Here is a 23,996-nt window from a genome sequence, read left to right on the forward strand (position 1 = left end):
ACCGCGGCCTCTCCTCCCGGCGCTCCGGGCACGGGGTCTCCTCGGTCCCCCGGGGTGGGGCCCTCAGCGGCGGGCGGGCCTGCCCGGGCCGGCGTCTCACCTGCCGCCGCGCTGGTGCACCTCCACGTGGACCGTGGGCGCTTCGGCCACGCAGGGCAACGCCTGCTTCAGGTCGCCCACGGCCTCGTCCATGGCGCCACCGGGAGCAGAGGGACCCCGGCCGGAGCGTGGCCGCCGCCGCCGCCTCAGCCCGTCGGCCCCGCCCGCGCTTCGAATCTGCCGCGCGCGGCGCCCCGCCCCCTGACCCGGAAGTGCTCGGCGTCGCGGTCGCCGAGTCCGAGGGCGGGGTGACTTCCGGCGCGGCGCCGGCAGGGCTGGTTCCGGAGCGGCGCGCGGGCTCTGAGCGGCGCGCGGTCCCGGCTGCCCGCTCGCGCCCGGGCGCTGGCGCTGGCGCCGCCATGGGCAAGAAGCACAAGAAGCACAAGACCGAGTGGCGCTCTTCGTACGAGGGTGAGGCGGCGGCGGCCTTTGTGACGCGGGGGACGTTCTGAGCGCGGGCCCCGGCGCGGGGCGGAGGTGGCCCCGGGACGGCGGGCTGGGTCCGGCCACGGCCCGAGGGGGCTCTGGGGACGTGGGCGGGGTCTCGGGCACGGGACGGAGAGCGTCCCGGGGCCGGGCTGCGGGGTTCTGAGGGGTGGGCGGGTCCCGGGGCCGGGCTGCGGGGGTTCTGCTGAGGTGGGCGGGGTCCCGGCGCCTGGACTGAGGGGTCCTGGCATGGTGGGTGTGGCCGTGGACCCTGGGGCCGAGGGAGGCCAGGGGTGGTGGGCGCAGCGTCTGAGGCGGTCCTGGCGTGGCGGGCCGGGTCCTGGGCACAGGGGTTGAGCCCGGTGGGCGTGCGCCTGGGACCGCATACCCGGCCTCTGGAAGGTGGACAGGGTCTGGGGAGTGGGAGGGGCATCCAGGGCCCTCGGTGGGCTGGGTCCATGTTGTGGTGGGGATTCCTGCCTGCTGCCCACCCCTCCTGCCTCCTGTCCTGGGAACAGCAGTCCAGTGCCCAGCACTGCCTCCCCCCCTCCTTCCCTCCCTCCCTCCCTCCCTCCCTCCGGTCCTGCAGCTCTGCCGGTCAGTGCGTGCGGGGCTGCAGCAGACGGGGGCTCCTGAGGCCCAGGCTGCTGCTTCTGCAGTGGTGGGCTGCTGTGAGAGACCGGGCACCCCAGTGAGCCTGAAGTGACCCGAAAGGGACATGAAGCTCACTGCAGAGGGAGTGGGCGCAGATGGCTAGGGGGGAGCACCCGGCCATGGCCGATTTTGCCTGCCTGTCTTGTCTGGCCACTTGGCTGTCCGTGGTGTGGCAAAGCTCTACTCTCGGCCCCGCATGTTGGACTGAGGGTTCCCACCCAGGGGTAGTGCTGGTGGCAGAGCACACGGTGAGGCCCTTGTCCGTGTCTGTCCAGATTATGCGGACAAGCCCCTGGAGAAGCCGTTGAAGCTGGTCCTTAAGGTTGGGGGCAGTGAAGTGACCGAACTCTCGGGATCCGGCCACGACTCCAGTTACTACGACGATAGGTCAGACCATGAGCGAGAGAGACACAAAGAGAAGAAGAAGAAAAAGAAGAAGAAGTCAGAGAAGGAGAAGCGACTTGATGACGAAGAAAGAAGGAAGCGAAAGGTAAGGGCGCCAGCAGGCGGAGGGGCCCTGCCCTGGGAACCCACACCAGGTGCCTGCGCAGCCCTCCTAGATCGTTCGTCAGCTCTGTCCCCCGTGCATCGTCCTAGGCTGCCCCTGCGGGGGGATCTTTGTGAAGAAGAAGGGCGTTTAGAAGAGGGCGTTCCCCCTTCCTGTTTCCCCCAGGAACTAAGGAGAAGGCTGGCAGACGCTTCCGAATCCCTGCTGCTAGTCTGGGGTGAGCCACTGACAACTCCTGCTTCTCTGTACCCCAGGAGGAAAAGAAGCGGAAGCGAGAGAAAGAACACTGTGACACAGAGGGGGAGGCCGACGACTTTGATCCTGGGAAGAAGGTGGAGGTGGAGGCACCCCCTGATCGGCCAGTGAGAGCCTGCCGGACACAACCAGGCAAGTGGTCCCTTTCCAGAGGCTCCCGGAGCGTTACAGCTTGTCCTTGAGTAGGGGCTGGCCTCACTCCTCCTGCCTCCGGGAGGTGGGAAAAGAATTGGCGTGTTCTTTCAGGGCCTCATACCAAGTGTGCCTGGACCTGAGCTTCCCACCTTTGACATCGAGAGCAGGGCTGGCCGATTACTGCTTGTGACTAAAATTTTATTCCTTGACCCATGAAGAATGCTTTATGTACTTTTGAAGACTAGTGAGAAGGAACTGAAGAGCAGATGTGCAGAGGCCGACCCCATGGGGCTGGCAGAGCCTAGGCCCACCTTCTGTCTGCCCTAGCGCCTGAACCAGAGCAGCATCAGGAGGGCGGCCAGGCCAGTGGACTCAGGGACATACACACCAGCAAAGGACACAGAAACCTGTTTTGGAAGAGGGACTCTGAAGGCCCCAGTGGTGGGTCTGATGTCACTTTTTTTTTTTTTTTTTTTTTTTTGACAGGCAGAGTGGACAGTGAGAGAGAGAGACAGAGAGAAAGGTCTTCCTTTGCCGTTGGTTCACCCTCCAATGGCCGCCGCGGCCAGCGCGCTGCGGCCGGCGCACCGCGCTGATCCGATGGCAGGAGCCAGGAGCCAGGTGCTTTTCCTGGTCTCCCATGGGGTGCAGGGCCCAAGCACCTGGGCCATCCTCCACTGCACTCCCTGGCCACAGCAGAGAGCTGGCCTGGAAGAGGGGCAACCGGGACAGAATCCGGCGCCCTGACCGGGACTAGAACCCGGTGTGCCGGCGCCGCTAGGCGGAGGATTAGCCTAGTGAGCCGCGGCGCCGGCCCGGGTCTGATGTCACTTTAAAGTGACTGCAAGCTGGGAACGAAGGAGGTAGGAGGCCTCTGGGGGACCTGCGTCAGGAGCGCTGCCTTGCCTTCCGTGTCCCAGCGTCCGTGCTTAGGACTCACTGTGCCTGGGCACGGGTGCGTACGGCAAGGGCTCTCTTCCCAGTGCCCCACAGCACTGGTGGTTGCCACGTGGCAGGGACGCAGGAATCTGAGCGTGAGGGCCTGGGACAGGGCAGGAGGAGGTGCTGGAGATGTGTGCTCGGACCAGCAGCAGCCCTGCGAGTCACGCTGTCTGCAGCAGGGAGGCTGTGAACGCTCGGTACCTTCTGGGTCTCATTGTTTGGTCTTCAGACATTTCTTGACCTTGGGTTTGACCACCTCTGATTTACGCGTGGAGGGGGAGGTGTTATCCTGTCCTTGTGGAGAAGGGGTGCTATTCTCTGGCACATCCCTGCCTGGTTTGCTTGAGGGTTTTGTTTTTTTTTTTTTTTTTTTTTTTTTGAGAGGGAGAGTTAACAGACAGAGAGGGAAAGACAGATAGGGAGAGACAGAGAGAAATGTCTTCTACCTGCTGGTTCACTCCCCAAATGGCCATAATGGCTGGAGCTGAGCCGATCCAAAGAAGGAGCCAGGAGCTTCTTCCAGGTCTCCCATGCAGGTGCAGGGGCCCAAGGACTTGGGCCATCTTCCACTTCTTTCCTAGGCCATGAGCAGAACTGGATCGGAAGAGTAGCCAGCAGACTAACTGGTACCCGTATGGGATGCTGGCGCTGCAGGACGAAACCTGGCCTGCTACCTCACAGTGCTGGCCCTTGTTTGCGTTCTTGCTGGTGCGCTTGGGGTGGACATGTCACGCACAGAGCAGTAAATCTGGTGGATGTGTCTACAGACTCAGTGCAATTGCTGGTGCTGGCTGGTTTACTCTACTGAACTACCTGTTTGGGGTTCGCCCTCCCATCCCGACCCTCCTCATGTGCTAACAGTGAGATTCACTTCCCTGGACTTACGCTGCTCACTGTGGAGAGCCACTACCACGGACCCCCCTTTGAGGTCCCTGACTGGGCCCAGAGTTGTGTTAACAACCCTGGTGCTCACCAGAACTCCTGCGTGTTTACCTCTGTTCTGCAGAGGTGGGCCAGAGGTGTGGCTGCAAGTTGAGGAATTGCGAAGTGCGCCAGGAAACCTCTGTGTGCAGAGTTGTACCCTGTCTGGAACGTAGCAGGCCCAGTAGTGGGAGAAGCTGAGTTGTACCCTGTCTGGAACGTAGCAGGCCCAGTAGTGGGAGGAGCTGAGAGTTGTACCCTGTCTGGAACCTAGCAGGCCCAGTAGTGGGAGGAGCTGAGTTGTACCCTGTCTGGAACGTAGCAGGCCCAGTAGTGGGAGGAGCTGGGCAGGTCAGTGAGTGACAGTTCCACTCTGGTGCTTATTTTAAGGGGTTTTTGAGATTGACACTCTGTGCTTTTTCTCACCCAGCCGAGTTTTGTGGTAGCCGAGGCTGGGTCTGATATATCTTTGGGTCCCCAGTTCTGACAAAATGCTGTGACTCAGGAATTTGCTAGTCGGTGTTAATTTTTCGCTGTTCTCACTTGTCAGCTGAGCACGAGAGCACGCCTATTCAGCAGCTGCTGGAGCATTTCCTCCGCCAGCTCCAGAGGTGAGGGGTTGTCTCTGAAGGGCCTGTGTTGGGGGACGGGGAGGTGTCGCCTTTCTGCGGGCTTCCAGCCATGAAGCAGGCACGCACTTCCCAGGTGCTTTCTGTCCCAGCCGGGGCTGGCTGGACATCGTGGGCAGTGGAGGACAGGGCTTAAGGGCATGGAGCAGAGCAGGAGGGCTGCAGACCCTCCGTTCACCCAGCGTGAGCGGTAGGGTGTCAGGGAAGCTTTGACACACGTCCAGGCGAGAGTACTCTTCACTTGTGCTGTGTAGAAGACGCCTGTCACACTCTGAAAAGGCGTAGATTTTCTAGTTTTTAATTATTTTTAAAAGGGTATTCATTTATTTATTTGAAAGGCAGTGTGACAGAGCAAGAGACAGAAACAGAGAAAGATCAATCTTGCATCTGCTAGTTCACTCCTCAGATGGCTGCAACAGCCAGGTCTGGTCCAGACTGAGGTCAGGAGCCAAGAACTCCCATCCTGGTCTCCCACGCGAGTGGCAGGAGCCCAGGTACCTGAGCCATGTTCTACGTTTCCAGGCTGATTAGCAGGAAGCAGGATTGGAAGTGGAGCAGCTGGGAGGAGACCAGTGCTGATAGGGGATGGCAGCATTGCTGGAGCAGCCTCACTGCTGCCTCGCGATGATGCCCCAGGTGTTTTATTTTTAAGAGGCGAGCTTTGACCAATTGTATCAAGTTTCTGGATTTTGAGGATTTCTGTCATTTAGAAATCTAGGTTGTAAGCCCTCCTTGTGTTAAGTAAAGATGTCTTTGCTTTCAGAAAAGATCCTCACGGGTTTTTTGCTTTCCCTGTCACGGATGCAATTGCTCCTGGATATTCAATGATAATAAAACACCCGATGGACTTTGGCACAATGAGAGACAAGATCGCGGCTAACGAGTACAAGTCGGTCACAGAATTCAAGGTAAATTGACATCATTTCTGGAATAATTGTCAGGGTCCTGTGTGTCCACTCCTCTCCCGCTTCTGCAGCAGCAGGTGGGCTGTGTAAACCTTCTCTCTGTGTTTTGGTCTCAGAGCCTGGCTGTGCTCATGCCGTTAGAAACACGGCAGGAATAGCCAGGGCGTGATGTGTCCAGTTGGGTGGCCAGAGGAAAAGTAGTTTTAGAACCATAGATTTCCCAGTTCCTAGTTTTGTTCTTGTAACATTGGTTGTTTAATTTTATTATTTTTTAAAGCAATTCTTAGAGTATCTCACATTTTGCTCAACTCTCTTGTGTTTTGTGGTACTAATTGTGAGAGAGATTGCTTTTTACCTTTTTTTTTAGCAAAGCTCATTTTTTAACAAAATGATAACATTGGCATTAATATTTAGAAAAAGTTTTTTTCTAGGTGTTAGCTTTGGTAAAGCTTGACTTTCCTGTGTATGTTTACTGGAGACACTGTCTGAGTCTGACACAGCCTGACAGACCAGGTGGAAACTGAGCGAGAAAAGAACTTGTGTGAGGGAATCAGGCCAGACAAGATCGGGTCTGTGGCAGTGGGCCGTGCCCCAAAGTCCTCTCAGTGTCCCTGCAGGGACCCTGTGGGATCAGAGGCGCTGGTGAGCAGCGGCCACCCTGCACGGACCCCGAGTTAGAGCCTGTTGGGGTACATGACAGATGTGGCCCTGCACCTTCAGCGCCCTCTGGGGGTGCTTTACAGTGCCAGTGGGGGATTCTGGGCTGGTGGAGGCCCTGGTGGCACACTCTTGATCGTGGGGCTGTGTACAGTGCCCCTTCACCGTCCTAATGTCACAGCTGCTGGAGCTGTGTGCCGAGTGGGTTGGTATGATGATGGCCTGCCTGTACTTTCAGGCGTGCGGTAAGACTGTCCTCATTCCGGGGAAGGTCTTTCTGATGGTTGTGGGAAGCCATTTGAAGACAAAATGTGAAGTTCTGTGAAGAATCTGAGGGGTGGAGGGTGTCCCTGGGACCCCCACTTTACCTTCCAGCTTCACTTGGGAGAACCATTGGCTGCTGCTGCTTGTTTGAGTGTCCAGGCCTCCAGCAAGAATAGGGGAGCGCCCCGGAGGGGAGGAGAAAGCACAAGAAGCCCTTTGCTCTCACAAAACCTGTGTGCGGCGCTCAGAATGGAACTATGGCCTTGGTAAAGACCAATGAACAGCTATGAAAATTTCTCTGAGTTCTTAAAAACTTTTAAAAGCTGTTTTTTAGGTCAGAGAGCCAAGTTTGTTTTCCACACAATTTCTGCCTTTCCTTTGTGGCCTCTTTTGACAAGAATCTCAAACTCTGGCATTTTGGACTTAATTCTTGTGGCTTTTTTTTTTAAATTTTTTTTTTATTTTCAGGCAGATTTCAAACTGATGTGTGATAATGCAATGACGTACAACAGGCCAGATACCGTGTACTACAAGCTGGCCAAGAAGATCCTGCATGCCGGCTTTAAGATGATGAGCAAGGTAAGGCCCCGCCAAGAGCAGCGAGCCGGAAAAATCCAGCGAGTTCTAGTCCACAGCCCTCAGGTGTGAGCAGAAACTCACAGTGAATGACATGCTCCATCCATCGCCACCGCCATGGTGCTGCTCCCTCTGCTTTAGGGTAGACGTGCTGGCCACCCCCTTCCCTCTCTGCACCTGCTCCTGACCTAGCTGTAAAGTCTCATTAAGACTTGGCGGAAAGTTCCGGAGCTGTTGATCTCAAGCCTGGGTGTCCGTCTCATTGGATTGCAGCCAACCCTGTGGGTGTGTTCGCAAGGCTGCCTCCCTGAATCCCGACGGCACCTCCTTGTCCTCCTTGGCCATCCTGCTTGGCTTTCCCATCTGAGCTGGGAGCCAGGCTGCATGTGGCACGTGTGGGTGAGGTGCAGCAGTGCCGCGCAGTGGCCTGCTGTCACCAGCTGTGGCCATCCCATCCCACCCATCGTCACGGCGCCCTGGCTGTGAGGGAGAGGTAAAGCCCTGCTCTGTGCTTTCTGATTCTAGGAGCGGCTGCTAGCTCTGAGGCGCAGCATGTCGTTCATGCAGGACATGGATTTTTCTCAGCAGGCAGCTCTTCTGGGCAGCGAAGAGGCCGCCGTTGAGGAACCTGCTCCTGAGGTTGTACCCGTCCAAGTAGAAACAGCCAAGAGAGCCAGAAAGCCGAGTAGAGAGGTCATGAGGTAATGCCTGTGTGCACAGCGTGCTTGCCTGTGGGAGTGGGGGCTGGGGGTGTCCTGTGGGTGTAGACAGCCTGCAGTTGCTGGTCCTGCCGGGAGGAGCCCGGTTCTTTAGTATCTCCAGGCTGTGGCCCGGGCCCAGGTGTTGTGAGGCTCCAGGTGCAATGCCTTTACCCAGTGCTTGAGAGAGAAGTAGCTGTCCCTTTCCTGCCCCTCGAGGGAGGTCACTGTGTTGCATAGGTAATGTTGCAGTGGTCCCCCAGTGATGTCAGCAGACCCTGGGACCATGCAGGCAGGCCATTCTGAAAGGTGGTTTGGTTGCTCACCACACACACTTGGACAACACCGTCCTGCAGGCATCATTGCCACTTGTGCCACTACAGATGGAGGAGGCAGAGGCCCGAGACAGGCTCCTGCCCATTACCATTTGTCCTTTTTTGTTTTTTAATTTTTTAAAATTTATTTGTGAGGCAGACTAAGAGAGAGAGATCTTCCATCTTCCTGGGTCACTCCCCAAATGGCCACAGTGGCCAGTGCTAAGCCAGGCTAGAACCAGGAGCCAGAACTTCACCCAGGTCCACTAGTGGGTGCAGGGACCCAAGTACTTGGACCTCTTCCACTGCTTTCCCAGGCACATTAACAGGGAGCTGGATTGGAAGTGGAGCAGCCAGGCCTTGAACCAGTGCATTACAGGCAGTGGCCTCACGCTGGCCCCTGCCACATGCATTCTTAACCTGGTGTGGCCCGTCCAGCTCACATGGCTGGCCCTGCAGCTTGTCTGCCACTTCTTCCCGTGTGAGCTGTGTGTTAGCATTTATCAGCCCCTCACACTCTGGACACCCCCTCCCACACATGATGCCTGCTGGTGACAGAAGCTGTACCTGTCGCTCAGCACAGGAGATGTGGCTGCATCCATTCTGGGGAGTTGACACTCTACTACAGTAGCTACACAGCTGTGGCTGTACAGACACAAGGCTCGTAGCTCTGTGGTCAAGTGTGGGTTTTGTGGAAAGCGAGGAGTGGCTGCGGGCGTAGTGGCTCCCGTGGCTCTGTGCCCTCCACCGGCAGCAGCTGGTGGCCCTTCCGGGCCTTTCTCTGGGGTCTGTGCAGCTCTTTGTTTCCTCCTAGGGCTGAGTGCTGAGGGTGAATTACACATCATAGCATTAGCATTAGCCAGAGAGAGAGGTCTTCATCTGCTGGTTCACTGCCCAGATGGTGGCAACGGCTAGAGCTGGGCTATCCAAAGCCAGGAGCCAGGAGCTTCCTTTGGGTCTCCCACGTGGGTGCAGGGGCACAAGGTCTTGGGCATCCTCCACTGCTTTCCCAGACCATAGCGGAGAGCCAGATCAGAAGTGGAGCAGCCAGAACTCAAACCGGCACCCGTAAGGGATGCCAGCACTGCAGGCAGTGGCTTTACCCGCTAATCCACAGCACTGGCCCCTGGATTTATTTTTAAAGAATTTTCTGTTTATTTACTTATTTGAAAGAGTAGCGAGAAAGGAGGTGGGGGAGAGAGAGATCGCTTGATCTTCCATCTGATGGTTGACTAAGCCAGGAGCTTGAAGCTCTATCCTGGGCTCCCACATGTGCAGCAGGGACCCAGTACACGGGCCATCTGCTGCCTTCCCAGATGTGCTAGTAGGAAGCTGTATTAAAAGCAGAGCAACTGGGACTCAAATGACCACTACAGTATGGGGTGCTGGCATTGCAGTTGATGACTTAAGCTGCTGGGCCACAGTGCCATTCTCTAGTGGTTGGTTGTAAAGTGCTTTGAGGGAATTCTGAGTCCTGTCCGTGTACAGTGTGTGTGCAGTCAGTGGCTGCTCTGGTGTGGCCCACATGGGTGTGCTCATGGTAGGTTGTGCAGGTTGCGTGTGCACGGGACGCCTGTGCCAAATGGTCCTGTGGCCTTGAGTGTCTCCTAGTGTAGAGGATGGGTGCCTTCTAGGAAAGTAGCTGATGGTTTCCCTTTGTGACTCCCTATGTGCCAGTGCTGCCCAGCACTCGTGGTTTCCTGTGGCCTGGGTTCAGGGGCCCTCGGGCCGAGATTCTGGCCTTGCCTGTGTTGAAGTGTTAGATAGAAAGCTAGAACCTGTGCTTCGTGCTTCCAGGCCTGTGGTCCCTTAGCAAAGCATGCTGGGCTGATACCCCAGCCATACACTGTGACCACAGGAACGGTCCACTGGCCGCTGATACGTGGCCCGTCTGCCTTAGAGCCTTCTATGGGAGAGGGAGCTGCCTGCTCGGGTGCCGTGTCCAGTGCTTGTCAGCCCTTGGGGTTGAGAACTCCTGCATCACAGGGAGCCACCCAGGGCACCGACTGCAGTCTTGGGCAGAATAGCCAGGCCACTCTTGGGGGCAGCAACCTGACCTCGCCTGCCCAGCCTTACTGTAGTGCAGCTCTCAACCCACCAGAAATGTCACTGCTGAGGGGTGCCTGTAATGATTCTAAAGGATGAGGTTTCTGTCATTTTCCTTCTGTTGTTTTTAAAGTAATTGAAGTGTTCTTGACACTTGAAAAATATGGAACGTGTACTTGGCTTAGAATTGTTCTTCATCTTGTTTTGTTATGAAGAGGAAGAAACATTTTGAGAAGTGTGATGTGAGACAGTGCTCTCACTGTGTTAGGAAGTGAGGAGGAGTGTTTGGGTGTGAGCAGGGCAGTGCTGTGTGTGTGTGAGTGTGAGGAAGTGTGGAGGAGGAGTGTTTGGGGTGTGAGAGTGGCAGTGTGTGAATGTGAGTGTGAGGAAGTGTGGAGGAGGAGTGTTTGGGGTGTGAGCAGGGGCAGTGCTGTGTGTGTGTGTGAGGAAGTGTGGAGGAGGAGTGTTTGGGTGTGAGCAGGGGCAGTGCTGTGTGTGTGTGTGTGTGTGAGGAAGTGTGGAGGAGGAGTGTTTGGGTGTGAGGGGGCAGTGCTGTGTGTGTGTGTGAGGAAGTGTGGAGGAGGAGTGTTTGGGTGTGAGCAGGGGCAGTGCTGTGTGTGTGTGTGTGTGTGTGTGAGGAAGTGTGGAGGAGGAGTGTTTGGGTGTGAGCAGGGGCAGTGCTGTGTGTGTGTGTGAGGAAGTGTGGAGGAGGAGCGTTTGGGTGTGAGCAGGGGCAGTGCTGTGTGTGTGTGTGTGTGTGAGGAAGTGTGGAGGAGGAGTGTTTGGGTGTGAGGGGGCAGTGCTGTGTGTGTGTGTGAGGAAGTGTGGAGGAGGAGTGTTTGGGGTGTGAGGGGGCAGTGCTGTGTATGTGAGGAAGTGTGGAGGAGGAGTGTTTGGGTGTGAGGGGGCAGTGCTGTGTGTGAGGGAGTGTGGAGGAGGAGTGTTTGGGTGTGAGAGGGCAGTGCTGTGTGTGAGGGAGTGTGGAGGAGGAGTGTTTGGGTGTGAGCAGGGCAGTGCTGTGTGTGTGTGAGGAAGTGTGGAGGAGGAGTGTTTGGGGTGTGAGGTGGCAGTGCTATGTGTGTGTGTGTGTGTGTGTGAGGAAGTGTGGAGGAGGAATGTTTGGGGTGTGAGGGGGCAGTGCTGTGTGTGTGTGTGAGGAAGTGTGGAGGAGGAGTGTTTGGGTGTGAGGGGGCAGTGCTGTGTGTGTGTGTAAGGAGGTATGGAGGAGGAGTGTTTGGGTGTGAGGGGGCAGTGCTGTGTGTGTGTGTGAAGAGGTGTGGAGGAGGAGTGTTTGGGTGTGAGCAGGGGCAGTGCTGTGTGTGTGAGGAAGTGTGGAGGAGGAGTGTTTGGGTGTGAGGGGGCAGTGCTGTGTGTGTGTGTGAGGAAGTGTGGAGGAGGAGTGTTTGGGTGTGAGCAGGGGCAGTGCTGTGTGTGTGTGTGTGAGGAAGTGTGGAGGAGGAGTGTTTGGGTGTGAGCAGGGGCAGTGCTGTGTGTGTGAGGAAGTGTGGAGGAGGAGTGTTTGGGTGTGAGCAGGGCAGTGCTGTGTGTGAGGAAGTGTGGAGGAGGAGTGTTTGGGTGTGAGCAGGGCAGTGCTGTGTGTGTGTGTGAGGAAGTGTGGAGGAGGAGTGTTTGGGTGTGAGGGGGCAGTGCTGTGTGTGTGTGAGGAAGTGTGGAGGAGGAGTGTTTGGGTGTGAGGGGCAGTGCTGTGTGTGTGTGAGGAAGTGTGGAGGAGGAGTGTTTGGGTGTGAGGGGGCAGTGCTGTGTGTGTGAGGAAGTGTGGAGGAGGAGTGTTTGGGTGTGAGCAGGGCAGTGCTGTGTGTGTGTGTGAGGAAGTGTGGAGGAGGAGTGTTTGGGTGTGAGCAGGGGCAGTGCTGTGTGTGTGAGGAAGTGTGGAGGAGGAGTGTTTGGGTGTGAGGGGGCAGTGCTGTGTGTGTGAGGAAGTGTGGAGGAGGAGTGTTTGGGGTGTGAGGGGCAGTGCTGTGTGTGTGAGGAAGTGTGGAGGAGGAGTGTTTGGGTGTGAGGGGGCAGTGCTGTGTGTGTGTGTGGAAGTGTGGAGGAGGAGTGTTTGGGTGTGAGCAGGGGCAGTGCTGTGTGTGTGAGGAAGTGTGGAGGAGGAGTGTTTGGGTGTGAGCAGGGGCAGTGCTGTGTGTGAGGAAGTGTGGAGGAGGAGTGTTTGGGTGTGAGCAGGGCAGTGCTGTGTGTGTGTGTGTGAGGAAGTGTTGGGCAAGCCAGGCCAGGTGTCCGTGCTCGGGCCGTGCGGTGGATGGTGGGTGAGCTGGAGGAAGTTCTGTGAGTCCTCCCGTCATTGCAGACTGCAGCAGAGGCGGGTGTGCGTGCGAGCCTCGGCTGATGCGTCCTGCTGTCCACACCTCTAGCTGCGTGTTTGAGCCTGAAGGGAACGCCTGCAGCCTGACGGACAGCACTGCAGAGGAGCACGTGCTGGCACTCGTGGAGCACGCAGCAGATGAGGCTCGAGACCGCATCAACCGCTTCCTCCCTGGCGGCAAGGTAGTGTCCCGTGGCCTTCCTCGGGGGGCGCACCGGCCCCAAACCCTCGTGTCTGCTTCCTCTTGGGATGGGGCTTTGAGCTTTGACGTAGCTTTCAAAGTCAGGTGATTACCGGTGGACAGTCTCGATCCAGGCAGGGCACTGCCTAGGCCTGGGAGCTGCCCCTGGCCTGGGGAAGCCGGGAGGTCCGGCTCAGAAGCTGGGGCCCACTGCGCAGTGCCCACGCACCGTGTTTCCTCAGGAGGGCCCCAGGAGCCCTGCTCGCAGGAGCTGCCTCACCTCAGGGTCACCCCTTTCCCTCCACAGTACTGACCTAAGAGTACTCGTGCACACCCTGTGCCTCCCTACCCAGCGGTCACGACCTCCGTCAGGCTGACCTGACTGCGCTGCCTGCCCCGGGGTGGCCAGTGGGAGCCTGTGCTGCTGACTGCTCAGTCCTTAGGATGAGGCCCCTTCCCCGTGCGTGCTCCCCTCTTGCACGGGCATCCTGACTGGGGCACCCGTACAGGTGTAGTGCCAGCCCCCTGTGCACCTGCAGGCTTCGGGCAGCCAGGTTAGCAGAAAATAGCACACGGGTGAAAGTACTCTTGGAAGGTTTTATTGACCTGATCTATCCAAAATCTTGTCATTTAGACAGTCTTTATAAAAACTTAATTGGATTTCTACGTTTTCTTTTTCATGCTAAGTCTTTGAAATGGACGTTGGATTGTAAGTAAAGAAGGTTGAGATAAACATTTTGGATGTGTCAGGTCATAGGAGCTAGACTCAGGCTAGCGCTGCCTGTTGTGTCTGCTCTTCCTAAATGTGCCCGCAGGGAGCTGCACAGAGATCTGTGGGCTGCCTCGTTCTGGGCGCAGGGCCTGCCCCATGTGCTGCAGCCCTGGCGCCAGCCATTCCTCCAAGGATCCCTGGTGTGTTTAGGGAGAACTCTGTAGTGTCTGTAAGGCCCTCTGAGCAGGTGGGTGTGCGTGTGCCTTCCATGCATGCACACCTGACAGAAGGAAAGCTGTGTTAGGCTGGGTTTCCATTTGCTCAGAGCCACGTTTGACACTGAGACCTCCACCTGTAACAAGGACGCGGGACCCACCTCCTTTTCCCGAGGGCCTCCACAGCGTGCTCCTCAGGCCAGCGTGCTGTTGTGCCTCGTCTCCCGCCTCTCCCGTTCCTGCTCATCCTGTCTCTATCGAGACTCCTCGCAGAACGCTCTGCATGAGCGTCGTGCCCATCCCACTTGTCCCTGCGTGCAAGCCCGTGACCACTCCGTGAACATGTCCCCGCAGGCCTGGCCACCCTCCCACACGTCACAGACACACCTGTCTTCTTGCCGAGTCTCTGGACCCCAGCATGTGGGCTTGTGTTCGCTGCGGGGTTTTGATGGAGGTGCAGCCTTGGGCTGTAAGGTGCTGGTGTGGCTTGTTGACGGGCCATCTGGGTCCCTGTCATTTGGTCAGGCTCATGAGCGATTTTGAGCGTTTACCTCTGGGTAAAGGTCTTCATCTCAGAAGCTCTGCTTTGGAAGTGGTCAGGACAAGCCTGTGGGCACATCCTGCAGCGTGTGGCCAGTTTTAGATACCAGGATACGTGGATGGGGCCTCTTTGGCATTGCTCACAGGGAAGCAATCTTCCTGGCCAGTTGGGTCCTGTCTGAGGTAAACGTCGCCTATGGCACTTTATTCATTTGCACTTGAGTGGAATCGCATGGTCCCCTGGAAGCTGACCCCGGCGCTCCTTCTTTGCAGATGGGCTACCTGAAGAAACTCTGTGATGGAAGCCTGCTCTACAGCGTTGTCAACGCAGCTGAGCCCGATGCCGATGGTGGGTGCCCCGGCAGGGAAGCAGAGCACGTGTGGTGACACGGATGCCTGCACCCCAGTGAAGGGGCAGCATGAGGAGCGTTCTGTTTCCTGTTCCTTGACATGCCTCTCTACATAGGTGCTGAGTGGGGGCCCGAGGGTGCTAGTGGGCCAAGATGCTGGTCAGACCCCTGTCGGGGCTTCCTTGGTGCTGCGGGAGGACTTGGTGTCACCCTCCTGCAAAGCTCCCAGGAGCTGTGCCGCTGGGCTTTGCCTCACGTCCTGAGCTCAGCTGACATTGCTGTATCAAAACCAGCACACTGGCTTCTGGGGCTTAAGAATGGTTTCAGAAGAAAGGCTACATGTGGTAATCCCATCAAGGGAGGTCTAGAAGGAGGGTGAAGAGGCTGCCTCTGGTCCCCTGAGACAGGCATTTTCATGGCCTTTGTGAAACATTGTTACTACTTCTCCATCTCCTTGAAAATCCTTGGACAAACAGTGAAGCTGGTGGAAAATGTTCCCAGACACACGTGAGAAAAATGGGACCGAGCAAGGCTAGCTTTGAGGTTCTCTTACTGTGGGCTCTCTGCATGTGCTCGGCAGCTCCTGGGGGCTGCGTGTTCCTGATGACATGTTCATGCAGCCCTGGATAAGAGTTTCGTGGTGTTCCCTCTAGTGCCTGCTGCACACAGCGTATAAACTGGAGTCTCACCGTTAGCTGGAGCAGCTTGGCAGTGTTTTCTGTGAGATGCTTACCTTAGAACATCGAGGGGCTGGTGTTGTGACGGAGTGGACTGTGATGCTGGCATCCCAGATGGGTGCCCGTTCATGTCCTGGCAGCTCCACTTCCGATCCAGCTCTGCTGATGGCCTGGGAAAGCAGTGGAAGGTGGCCCAAGTGCTTGGGCTCCTGCCACACATGTGGGAGACCCAGATGGAGCTCCTAGCTAAAACTTGGTCCAGCATCCGGGGAGTGAACCAGCAGATGGAGGATCTCTGTCTCTCCCTTTCTCTCTGTAACTGTCAAGATAGATAGAGAGAGAGAGAGAGAAACATTGAGATTGAGGTTTCAGTTGGGAACTGAGACCCTGCAGACATCCTGTAAGTATGGTGAGAACCGAGCAGAGCAAACACTGTCGGCTGAGTGCGCAGGAGCCGAGGCTCGTCTGTTAGCTGTCGTTACAGAATCCTTGCCGCCACCCTGTCCCTAGCAGTGTGCTGTGCTGTGGAGAAGCGTTGTGATGCTGGGCTGGGGCAGGCCCTGTGCTCACGGCCCCCCGTGTCTGCTCTTACAGAGGAGGAGACGCACCCTGTGGACCTGAGCTCGCTCTCCAGTAAGCTGCTCCCGGGCTTCACCACGCTGGGCTTCAAGGACGAGAGAAGGCACAAAGGTAAGGGGCTGAGGCGGCAGAGCGCACGGCGCTGGTGACGCAGGGTCACAGGGTCTGCTCGCTGCTGTTCTGGCCGCGGCTGCGGTCCGGCTTTAGAAACCGTGTAACTAAGGTTTGGTAAGACGGGAATAAAATCAGATCATCTGAGGTCCTTTCTGCTTCTTGCTCTTTATTGGTGGGTGTGGCACACTCCCAAGCTTTGAGCAGTTCTCCTGTGAGCGCCCAGTGTCCACCGGGCTAGCTGACCTCAGTGGTGATCCAGTGGGAATTTAATTTCTTCCAGCAGAATGCCCCCCGCAATCCACGGGAGGGGAGCTGCCGAGAGCTCTGTGCATGATGATGGTGGCAGGGCGAGGAGGTCATGCGGGGGCACGTGGGTGTGCTGGCTGCCTGGGCAGTAGTGGCATTTGTACCTGCAGCTGTTTCACATCTGTACTGGGCATTCTGGTCGATTTGGAGTGCATACATGTGCATGAACAGTTTGTGCACATGTGCGTGTGTGTTGCAAGGCTACATACTTTTTGATTCCCATCCTGGGTTCAGTGTTTCTTTCCATTTTCTGTCCCCATGACATTTACAGAAGTGTTCTTTCTGAGGTCCAGCAGTGTCTGTCTCCTCCTCTCCCGTCCTCCACCATTGCGTCCTGTCTGACAGCTGTGGTCAGGTCCCATCCCTGTCTGTCTCCCTGTCTCCACTGTTGCTTCCTGTCCGACAGTTGTGGTCACTTTTTTTTTTTTTTAATATTTATTTATTTGAGAGGCAGAGTTATAGACAGAGAGGAGAGACAGAGAGAGGGGTCTTGCATCTGCTGGTTCACTCCCCAAATGGCTGCAAGGGCTGGAGTTGGGCCAATCCGAAGCTAGGAGCCAGGAGCTTCTCTGGTCTCCCACACAGGTGCAGGGGCCCAAGGACTTGGCCCGTCTTCTACTGCTTTCCCAGGCCATAGCAGAGAGCTGGATCAGAAGAGGAGCAGCTGGGACTAGAACAAGTGCCCTTATGGGTTGCCTGGAGATGTTTGGGCTGTCACCAGCAGTGGGGTTGCTCCTGGGAAGAGGCTGGGAGTGCTGTAACACTCTGCAGCGTGCAGGACCTGGCACTGAGCATGCTGGTCCCTGGTGTCACCCTTAGGAGGCTGAGAAACCCTGTACTCTGTGCACATCTTAATTGATGTGCTCACAGGAGCCAACGCTGTACAGGCCGCAGGGTGGGATTCTGTGACCTTGCTGGGCAGAGCCCTCGGCACCTCTGTCCAGTCCCCTGGCAGCTCTGCTGTGGGTCAGGGGTCATTCCTTACAGTGAGGTAGAGCCTTTCCCTGCAGTGTGTGGAGGTATAAAACAAGGTTAAGTTGATTGTGCTAGTTCACACAGACAGCTTTTATTACTTCAGTTAGACTTGGAGCAGAAATTTCAGAGAGAGGACAGGGGTGGGGAGCAGCTGTGCGAGCGGGTGTGGTTGGTCAACCCAGGAGAGACAGGAGTGTAGCTGTGTGAGTGTGCTGGGTGACAGACTGACTCTGTTCCCTTTGCTCTCCTTGTCCTCCTAGTCACGTTTCTCTCCAGTGCTAGCACCGCGCTCTCCATGCAGAATAACTCAGTGTTCGGAGACTTGAAATCGGATGAGACAGAGCTGCTGTATTCAGCCTATGGAGATGAGACGGGCGTGCAGTGTGCACTGAGGTAGGCTTGGCCACACGTCCACACCCAGCCTTGTGAGTGGCTGAGGGCGATCTTTGAACACAGGGGGGAGGCCCCTGGCAGCGGCGCAGGTGTCACGTGCAGGCATCCGTCGGTCTGCTGCAGCCCACCTGGAAGACAGTCATCACCTCGGAGAAGGCAGTGCTCCAGGCTGCAGCTTAGGAGGAGGGTGGGGGTGTGTCTGTGTGCGCGAGTACACCTGAGTTTACATAAGTTATGTTCCCTGGGTGCACTGACTCGTGTTCTCAGTGGCTGTGTTAGTCCAGTGGGGTGACTGCAACAGGTACCGCAGCCTGTTGCTCCTAAAGTCTGAGAGTCTGGAATCCAGTTGTGGACAGGATTGGCTCCTCCCGAGGCCTCTCTCTTGGGCTTGCACACACTGTCTTCTCCCTGTATCTTCATGTAATTGTGCTTCCGTGTGTGTCTGTTTAATCACTTCATTTTTGTTATTTATTTATTTGAGAGGTAGAGTTGTAGATGGAGAGGGAGAGACAGAAAGGTCTTCTATCCTCTGGTTCACTCCCCAAATGGCTGCAGTGGCTGGAGCTGGGCTCATCCAAAGCCAGGAGTCAGGAGCCAGGAGCACTTCTGAGTGTCCAACACAGGTGCAGGGGCCTAAGCACTTGGGCCATCTCCCACTGCTTTCTCAGGCCATGGCAGAGGGCTATACTGGAAGAGGAGCAGCCAGGACACAAACCGGCACCTATATGGGATGCCGGCACCGCAAGTGGAGGCTTAGCCTACTATGCCACAGCGCTGGCCCAGTCCCCTCTCTTTATAAGGGTACCCATCAGACTGGATCAGGGCCCACCTGAGTGACGCCGTTGAATCACCTCTTTAAAGTCCCTCTCTCCAAGTGCAGTCACATTCTGAGATAGTGAACAAAACAGGACGTGAGCAGAAATGTGAAGGCACAGAGTTCAGCCCATCATGGGGATTCAAACGTAATAATAAGGACATAGATCTAGTACTGTGTTTCTTTTGGACCGTTTTTGTGTTTTCTGTGGCAGAATGGAAATGGGTCACTCTTGTAGAATTTAGTAATTTCTCTGGGAAAAGTTTATTTTATAAGCCTCTAAGAAATAAAATCTTCACATCTCAGATCTTTGTTTAGTCCAAAAAAATTACAGAGTATGTATGAAATACAGACAATTCATTTAGCCCCTGAGAAAGTAAATGAATACCTAATCCAGATTTTGTGACCAAAAAAAAAAAAAAAAGTAGAAATGGGAAACTGAGGAAGACACTTATTGCAGGACAGAATGGTGCCCAAGTAGAAACCGAAGGGCTGGTGACCTCACCCTGTGGAGCCCAGGCCCTAACTGCCCTGTGTTTCCCTGTTGGCAGTCACAGCTCCTCAAGGACACCGATCACTGGGTGTCCCACACCTGTGGCCCCCAGACCTGCCTGCCTTCCCCAGGGCTCCTGGTGCTCGTCCAGGTCTGTGTGCTCTGCAGTGCGGCTCCTCGCGAGGGCCGTGGGCGCACCCTGGGACGAGCACCCCCTGGGACGAGCCCGAGCTCAGCTGTGCCCTCGAGGTCTCCCTCTAAGCCGCGCTGCTCTGCAGTCGGGCAGGGAGGTTTCCTGCTTCCTGGCGCAGGTCTCCATCCCTGTGTGGAGGGCTCAGGCTGTCGGCTCACAGTCTGAGCCAGCAGCCATCTCTTCCTCTCAGGGCAGGCGCCCTGTTGAGGACTCCACACGGTTGAAGTCTAGGACTGCACTTCTGTTCCATGCCTACTGTCTAATTTTGTTTTACTTATGTTTTTTAAAGCAAACACATTCATGTCCAAAAATCAAAACTATGCAAAAAAGTATATGTTGTCCTGCCCCCGTGCCTGCTTGGTCATTTACTACAATCTGCTTGTATTTAAAATGCAAAACTAGTAGATAGGAATGAATCTGTTGATACAATCAGCAAAGCACATTTCTACACTTGTGTGTATATATTTGTGTACTGTCTCATTTTGGATCACGGACCAATTTGAAAATCTAATGAAAACTGTAGGCCGGCACTGTGGCGCACTAGGTTAATTCTCCGCCTGTGGCGCTGGCATCCCATATGGGCGCCGGGTTCTAGCCCCGGTTGCTCCTCTTCCAGTCCAGCTCTCTGCTGTGGCCCCAGAGGGCAGTGGAGGATGGCCCAAGTGCTTGGGCCCTGCACCCGCATGGGAGACCAGGAAGAGGCAACTGGCTCCTGGCTTCGGATCGGCACAGCGCCAGCTGTAGTGGCCATTTGGGGAGTGAACCGACGGAGGGAGGACCTTTCTCTCTGTCTCTCTCACTGTCTATAACTCTACCTGTCAAATAAAAAAATTAAAAAATTAAATGAAAAAACCTGTCAACCCGCTCTCCTAAGGATTCGAAGCTGGGAGGTTCTCGGCGAGGTGTCTGAGGCAGTGTGCGACGTGCAGGCCTCTGCAGTCAGGGCTGCGGTGACTGGCGGGTGGCAGTGTCGTGCAGGTGGAGTCTGCGGTGACTGGCGGGTGGCAGTGTCGTGCAGGTGGAGTCTGCGGTGACTGGCGGGTGGCAGTGTCGTGCAGTCAGGGCTGCAGTGACTGGCGGGTGGCAGTGTCGTGCAGGTGGGTCTGCAGCCCTCTCCCATGACTGGCGGGTGGCAGTGTCGTGAGGTGGGGTCTGCAGCCCTCTCCCATGACTGGCGGGTGGCAGTGTCGTGCAGTCAGGGCTGCGGTGACTGTCGTGCAGGTGGGTCTGCAGCGGTGACTGGCGGGTGGCAGTGTCGTGCAGGTGACTGGCGGGTGGCAGTGTCGTGCAGGTGGGGCTGCAGCCCTCTCCCATGACTGGCGGGTGGCAGTGTCGTGCAGGTGGAGTCTGCGGTGACTGGCGGGTGGCAGTGTCGTGCAGGTGGGGTCTGCGGTGACTGTCGTGAGGTGGGGCTGCAGCCCTCTCCCATGACTGGCGGGTGGCAGTGTCGTGAGGTGGGGCTGCAGCCCTCTCCCATGACTGGCGGGTGGCAGTGTCGTGCAGTGACTGGCGGGTAGGGTGGCAGTGTCGTGCAGTGACTGGCGGGTGGCAGTGTCGTGCAGTGACTGGCGGGTGGCAGTGTCGTGCAGGTGGGTCTGCAGCCCTCTCCCATGACTGGCGGGTGGCAGTGTCGTGAGGTGGGGTCTGCAGCCCTCTCCCATGACTGGCGGGTGGCAGTGTCGTGCAGTCAGGGCTGCGGTGACTGTCGTGCAGGTGGGGCTGCAGCCCTCCCCCAGCATGTTCTCACGTGGTCCCTTCTAGCCTGCAGGAGTTTGTGAAGGATGCTGGGAGCTACAGCAAGAAGATGGTGGACGAGCTCCTGGACCAGATCACAGGCGGGGACCACTCAAGGATGCTGTTCCAGCTGAAGCAGGTGAGCGCGGGCCCTCAGCCCGCCCTGGGCCTCTCCTCGCGTCAGGATGGGTGTGCTGCTTGAGGGCATCTCTAGCTGTCTTCCTTCAGGACGTGAGTTTTGCTTTGAACAGTTGATTATGGGGGCCCATGTCGTAGCACAGCTTCCAGTGCCTGCACCCCATACCAGTGCCAGTGTGAGTCTCGGCTGCTGCACTTCCTGGAGAAGGCAGTGGAAGATGACTCAGGTGGCTGGGCCCCGCCACCCTTGTGGAAGACCAGGATGGAGCGCTAGGCTCCTGGCTTTGGCCTGGCCCAGCCCTGCTGTCATGGCCATTTGGGGAGTGAACCAGTGGGTAGAAGCTCTCACTCTCTCTGTCTCCCTGTCTCTCTGACTTTCAAATAAACAAATAAATCGTAACAAGATCAACAGTTCATTATCGCTTCTGGAAACTCTGTGACATCCTCATCGCTTTGTGGCACCAGATTTCTTGGATCCGCCATCTCTCTTCTTCCAGAAGCTGTGAATTTAACCTAGCACTAACTGATACTCAGTGCCAAAATCCATGCCATGGAAGAAAACTTATTTGCAGAAATGGACCTTGAAGCAATGGCGTTATTTCTGTTTAAAAGTAGGGGTCAGGTGTTTATCCTACTGGTTAAGGTGCCCTCATTCCACTCTGTAGTGCCTGGGCCCCATTCCTGGTTCCAGTTTCCTCCCAGTGAAGACCCTAGGAGGCAGTGGTGATGGCTCAAGTACTTGGGTCCCTGCCACCTACATGAGAGACCTGGGTTCTGTTCCAGGCTCCCAGCCTTGGCCCCAACCTTTATAACCCTCTAAGGAGTGAACCAGCCAACTGAGGCTTTATCTGCCTTACCTCTCTCTCTCAAATTAAAAAAAAGTCAGTGAAAATCCTAAGTGATTCGCAGAATTATCATTCTGAACCGAGACCCCAGGCTGGCGCCGCGGCTCACTAGGCTAATCCTCCGCCTGCGGCACCGGCACCCCGGATTCTGTCCCGGTTGCTCCTCTTCCAGTCCAGCTCTCTGCTGTGGCCCGGGAAGGCAGTGGAGGATGGCCCAAGTGCTTGGGCCCTGCACCCGCATGGGAGATCAGGAGAAGGCACCTGGCTCCTGGCTTTGGATCAGCGCAGTGCACCGGCCGGCCGTGGCGGCCATCTTGGGTGTGAACCAACGGAAAAGGAAGACCTTTCTCTCTGTCTCTCTCTCACTGTCTAACTCTACCTGTCAAATAAATAAATAAATAAATAATCTACCAGTAGCTTCCCATCTCTTAAAAAAAAATAGAGACCCCAGGCAGAAGAGGGCACGCTCCTGCTTGCCTTTGAGGTTGTGCACAGTGCTGGGGTGTCTGAAGGTCTCGCTGCCGTCTCAGCCTGGGGTGGCAGCACTGCGGAGGCCGACGGCCCTGTTCCCCTGGGCGTGTCCTGGGAGGGGTCCACTCGTGTGTCCCACACACACCTGCCTGCTGTGGGACTTGAGCAGGTCTCAGGTGCCTGTCTGCTGCAGGTTGAGCCACCAGTGTTGCCTAAGCTGTCTGGATCTGGCTACAACACCTGACTTCTTCCTGACGCAGCACTGGCGTTCTCTCCTTCATCCGTCTTTGGCGGCGGGGGCACTGCCCTGGCACCACCTCCTGGAGGAGAGAATAACGGTGGTCCAAGCGGGTTATAAAGACCCTGGCCAGACCCCCACCTTGACCTGTGAATAGCACCCAGCTTCTGTGCTGGGAGGGGAGGAACCTGGGTGTCCCGCTGTAAATTGCCTTCGAAACACTGATGTCTCGCCTGTTGCTTTGCAGAGGAGAAATGTTCGCACGAAACCTCCGGATGATGTGAAGGTGGGTGTTGGGAGCATGTGAGGGAAGCCTGGTGTGCAGGTTCTCTGGGGCGTTGAGGTGCAGGGTGTGAGGGGAGCGCATCTGTCGTTTGATGGAGAAGCTGGTCAGCTTTCTGACGGATGAGATGAAATAGTAGTGTTCTCCCCACCCCCATTTCTAAAGACTCGGGGTAAGGAGGCCAGGCTGTAGTACATTCTTCCAGGTCTCGCAGCTGGAGTTTCAGAACAGTGAGCCTGACCTGCCGTCCTCAGGGAGGGGTGGCAGGGAGCAGGACTGTCCCGGGCCGGGGCTGCCAAGCTTGTCTGACAGTGAGGAGGCCTTGCCTGGGTCAGCAGGTGTGGATTTAGTCTTGGGTCCCTGGGAGCTGTGAGACCTCAGCCCCCGGCGTGACCTGAGGGTGGAAGCTGCACTGCTGGTGCTGACCAGAGAGCGCCACGGGTGGCTGTAGGCTCACCTGGGGCCACGCCTGGCTGGAGAGAGGGTGCCGGGGCCTGGGGTCTGCTGCTTTGTGACTTCATGCCTGTTGTCTTCCTCCGTTTTGTTGGTCTGAGCAGACTTCTCTGCGGAGTGTGTTTGTGCCTCCATTTGTGTGCTTAGACGCTGTGAACAGGGTGTGATCTCGTATCCCTTACTGAGGGGTGGGCCCAGGCTTGGCAGATGATCAGAGGTTTCGGGAGCCAGTATGGAGGGCATCTCCTCTTGTCTGCTCGCCCTGTGTTCATAGAACCTTCACGCCTGTCTCATTGTCCACAGGTTGGGGACACGCTGGGAGAGGCCGGTGCCTCTGCTTTGGACTTCACCTCCATGCGGCCCTGCCCCGAGGTCTCACTGGACATCTCCATGCTGGGTGCTCTGGGTGAGTTGCATGAGGTGCTTTTGCTGCCCTGCTCCTGCGATGCTGTGAGGCCCCAAGGGAGGAATTCTTGGTTTCCCAGAGTCCTCTGAGCCACCCAGCACCTGACCAGGGGATTGGGCGAAGGAACTGGGTTCATAGCCAGTCTGTCAGGAGCACAGGTAAAACCACCTGGGGCTGTGCTGGGCGTGGGAGTGGGGTCCTGAGAACCAAGCCCTAGGCTGTGGGCTCTGGTTTGCACTGAACTGAACCGGAGGGTGCTCGGCTGGTTTCCTGCAGAGCTGCCGGCTGTGGGTGCCAGGGCTGTGTGAAGTGCAAATGAGAGTAGAAAAAGCTGTGCATTTCCAGACAGGCTGGCCCACCTGGTAGCTGCGGAGGGGCCCCACTGCCCTCAGGACCACCCACACTGGGCTTACCTGTGTCTGTGTTGTGACTTGGGCTGCACCTGTACAGCTGGGGCTCTGCAGGCAGTGTGCAGGTCAGTGAGTACTGGCGCAGGGCCTGCTCTCGGGCGACCGTCAGGAAGGGCCTCTT

The 23,996-nt window shown here is 56.7% G+C and overlaps 2 protein-coding genes and 1 long non-coding RNA gene across 5 annotated transcripts in view; 2 read left to right on the top strand and 1 right to left on the bottom strand.

Annotated features, from left to right (window-relative positions):
* TRIP13 (thyroid hormone receptor interactor 13) overlaps positions 1-388 on the bottom strand; it is a 17,861-nt gene extending 17,473 nt beyond the window's left edge. The window contains exon 1 of the mRNA XM_051840567.2: positions 101-388. Coding sequence (XP_051696527.1) covers positions 101-192 — 92 coding nt within the window. The 5' untranslated portion in view covers positions 193-388. The remainder of the gene's footprint in view (positions 1-100) is intronic.
* Positions 378-23,996, top strand: part of BRD9 (bromodomain containing 9) — a 27,936-nt gene continuing 4,317 nt past the window's right edge. The window contains exons 1-14 of one of the 3 annotated variants that reach the window (XM_070056929.1): positions 378-510; positions 1,455-1,669; positions 1,942-2,074; positions 4,491-4,551; positions 5,333-5,477; positions 6,864-6,974; positions 7,497-7,672; positions 12,405-12,537; positions 14,277-14,352; positions 15,625-15,720; positions 17,265-17,397; positions 20,659-20,770; positions 22,571-22,609; positions 23,363-23,465. In XM_070056929.1, the coding sequence (XP_069913030.1) occupies positions 459-510; positions 1,455-1,669; positions 1,942-2,074; positions 4,491-4,551; positions 5,333-5,477; positions 6,864-6,974; positions 7,497-7,672; positions 12,405-12,537; positions 14,277-14,352; positions 15,625-15,720; positions 17,265-17,397; positions 20,659-20,770; positions 22,571-22,609; positions 23,363-23,465 (1,585 nt within the window). In that variant the 5' untranslated portion in view covers positions 378-458. The remainder of the gene's footprint in view (positions 511-1,454; positions 1,670-1,941; positions 2,075-4,490; positions 4,552-5,332; positions 5,478-6,863; positions 6,975-7,496; positions 7,673-12,404; positions 12,538-14,276; positions 14,353-15,624; positions 15,721-17,264; positions 17,398-20,658; positions 20,771-22,570; positions 22,610-23,362; positions 23,466-23,996) is intronic. The other 2 variants (XM_070056930.1, XM_070056931.1) reach the window with 2 other exon arrangements.
* Positions 17,404-20,645, top strand: LOC138845265 (uncharacterized). Its single transcript, XR_011382169.1, has 3 exons — positions 17,404-19,887; positions 20,161-20,303; positions 20,352-20,645. It is a non-coding gene; the product is annotated as an uncharacterized lncRNA (long non-coding RNA).

Source organism: Oryctolagus cuniculus, chromosome 14 (genome assembly GCF_964237555.1).
Source record: "Oryctolagus cuniculus chromosome 14, mOryCun1.1, whole genome shotgun sequence".
Classification (NCBI taxonomy): domain Eukaryota; kingdom Metazoa; phylum Chordata; class Mammalia; order Lagomorpha; family Leporidae; genus Oryctolagus; species Oryctolagus cuniculus.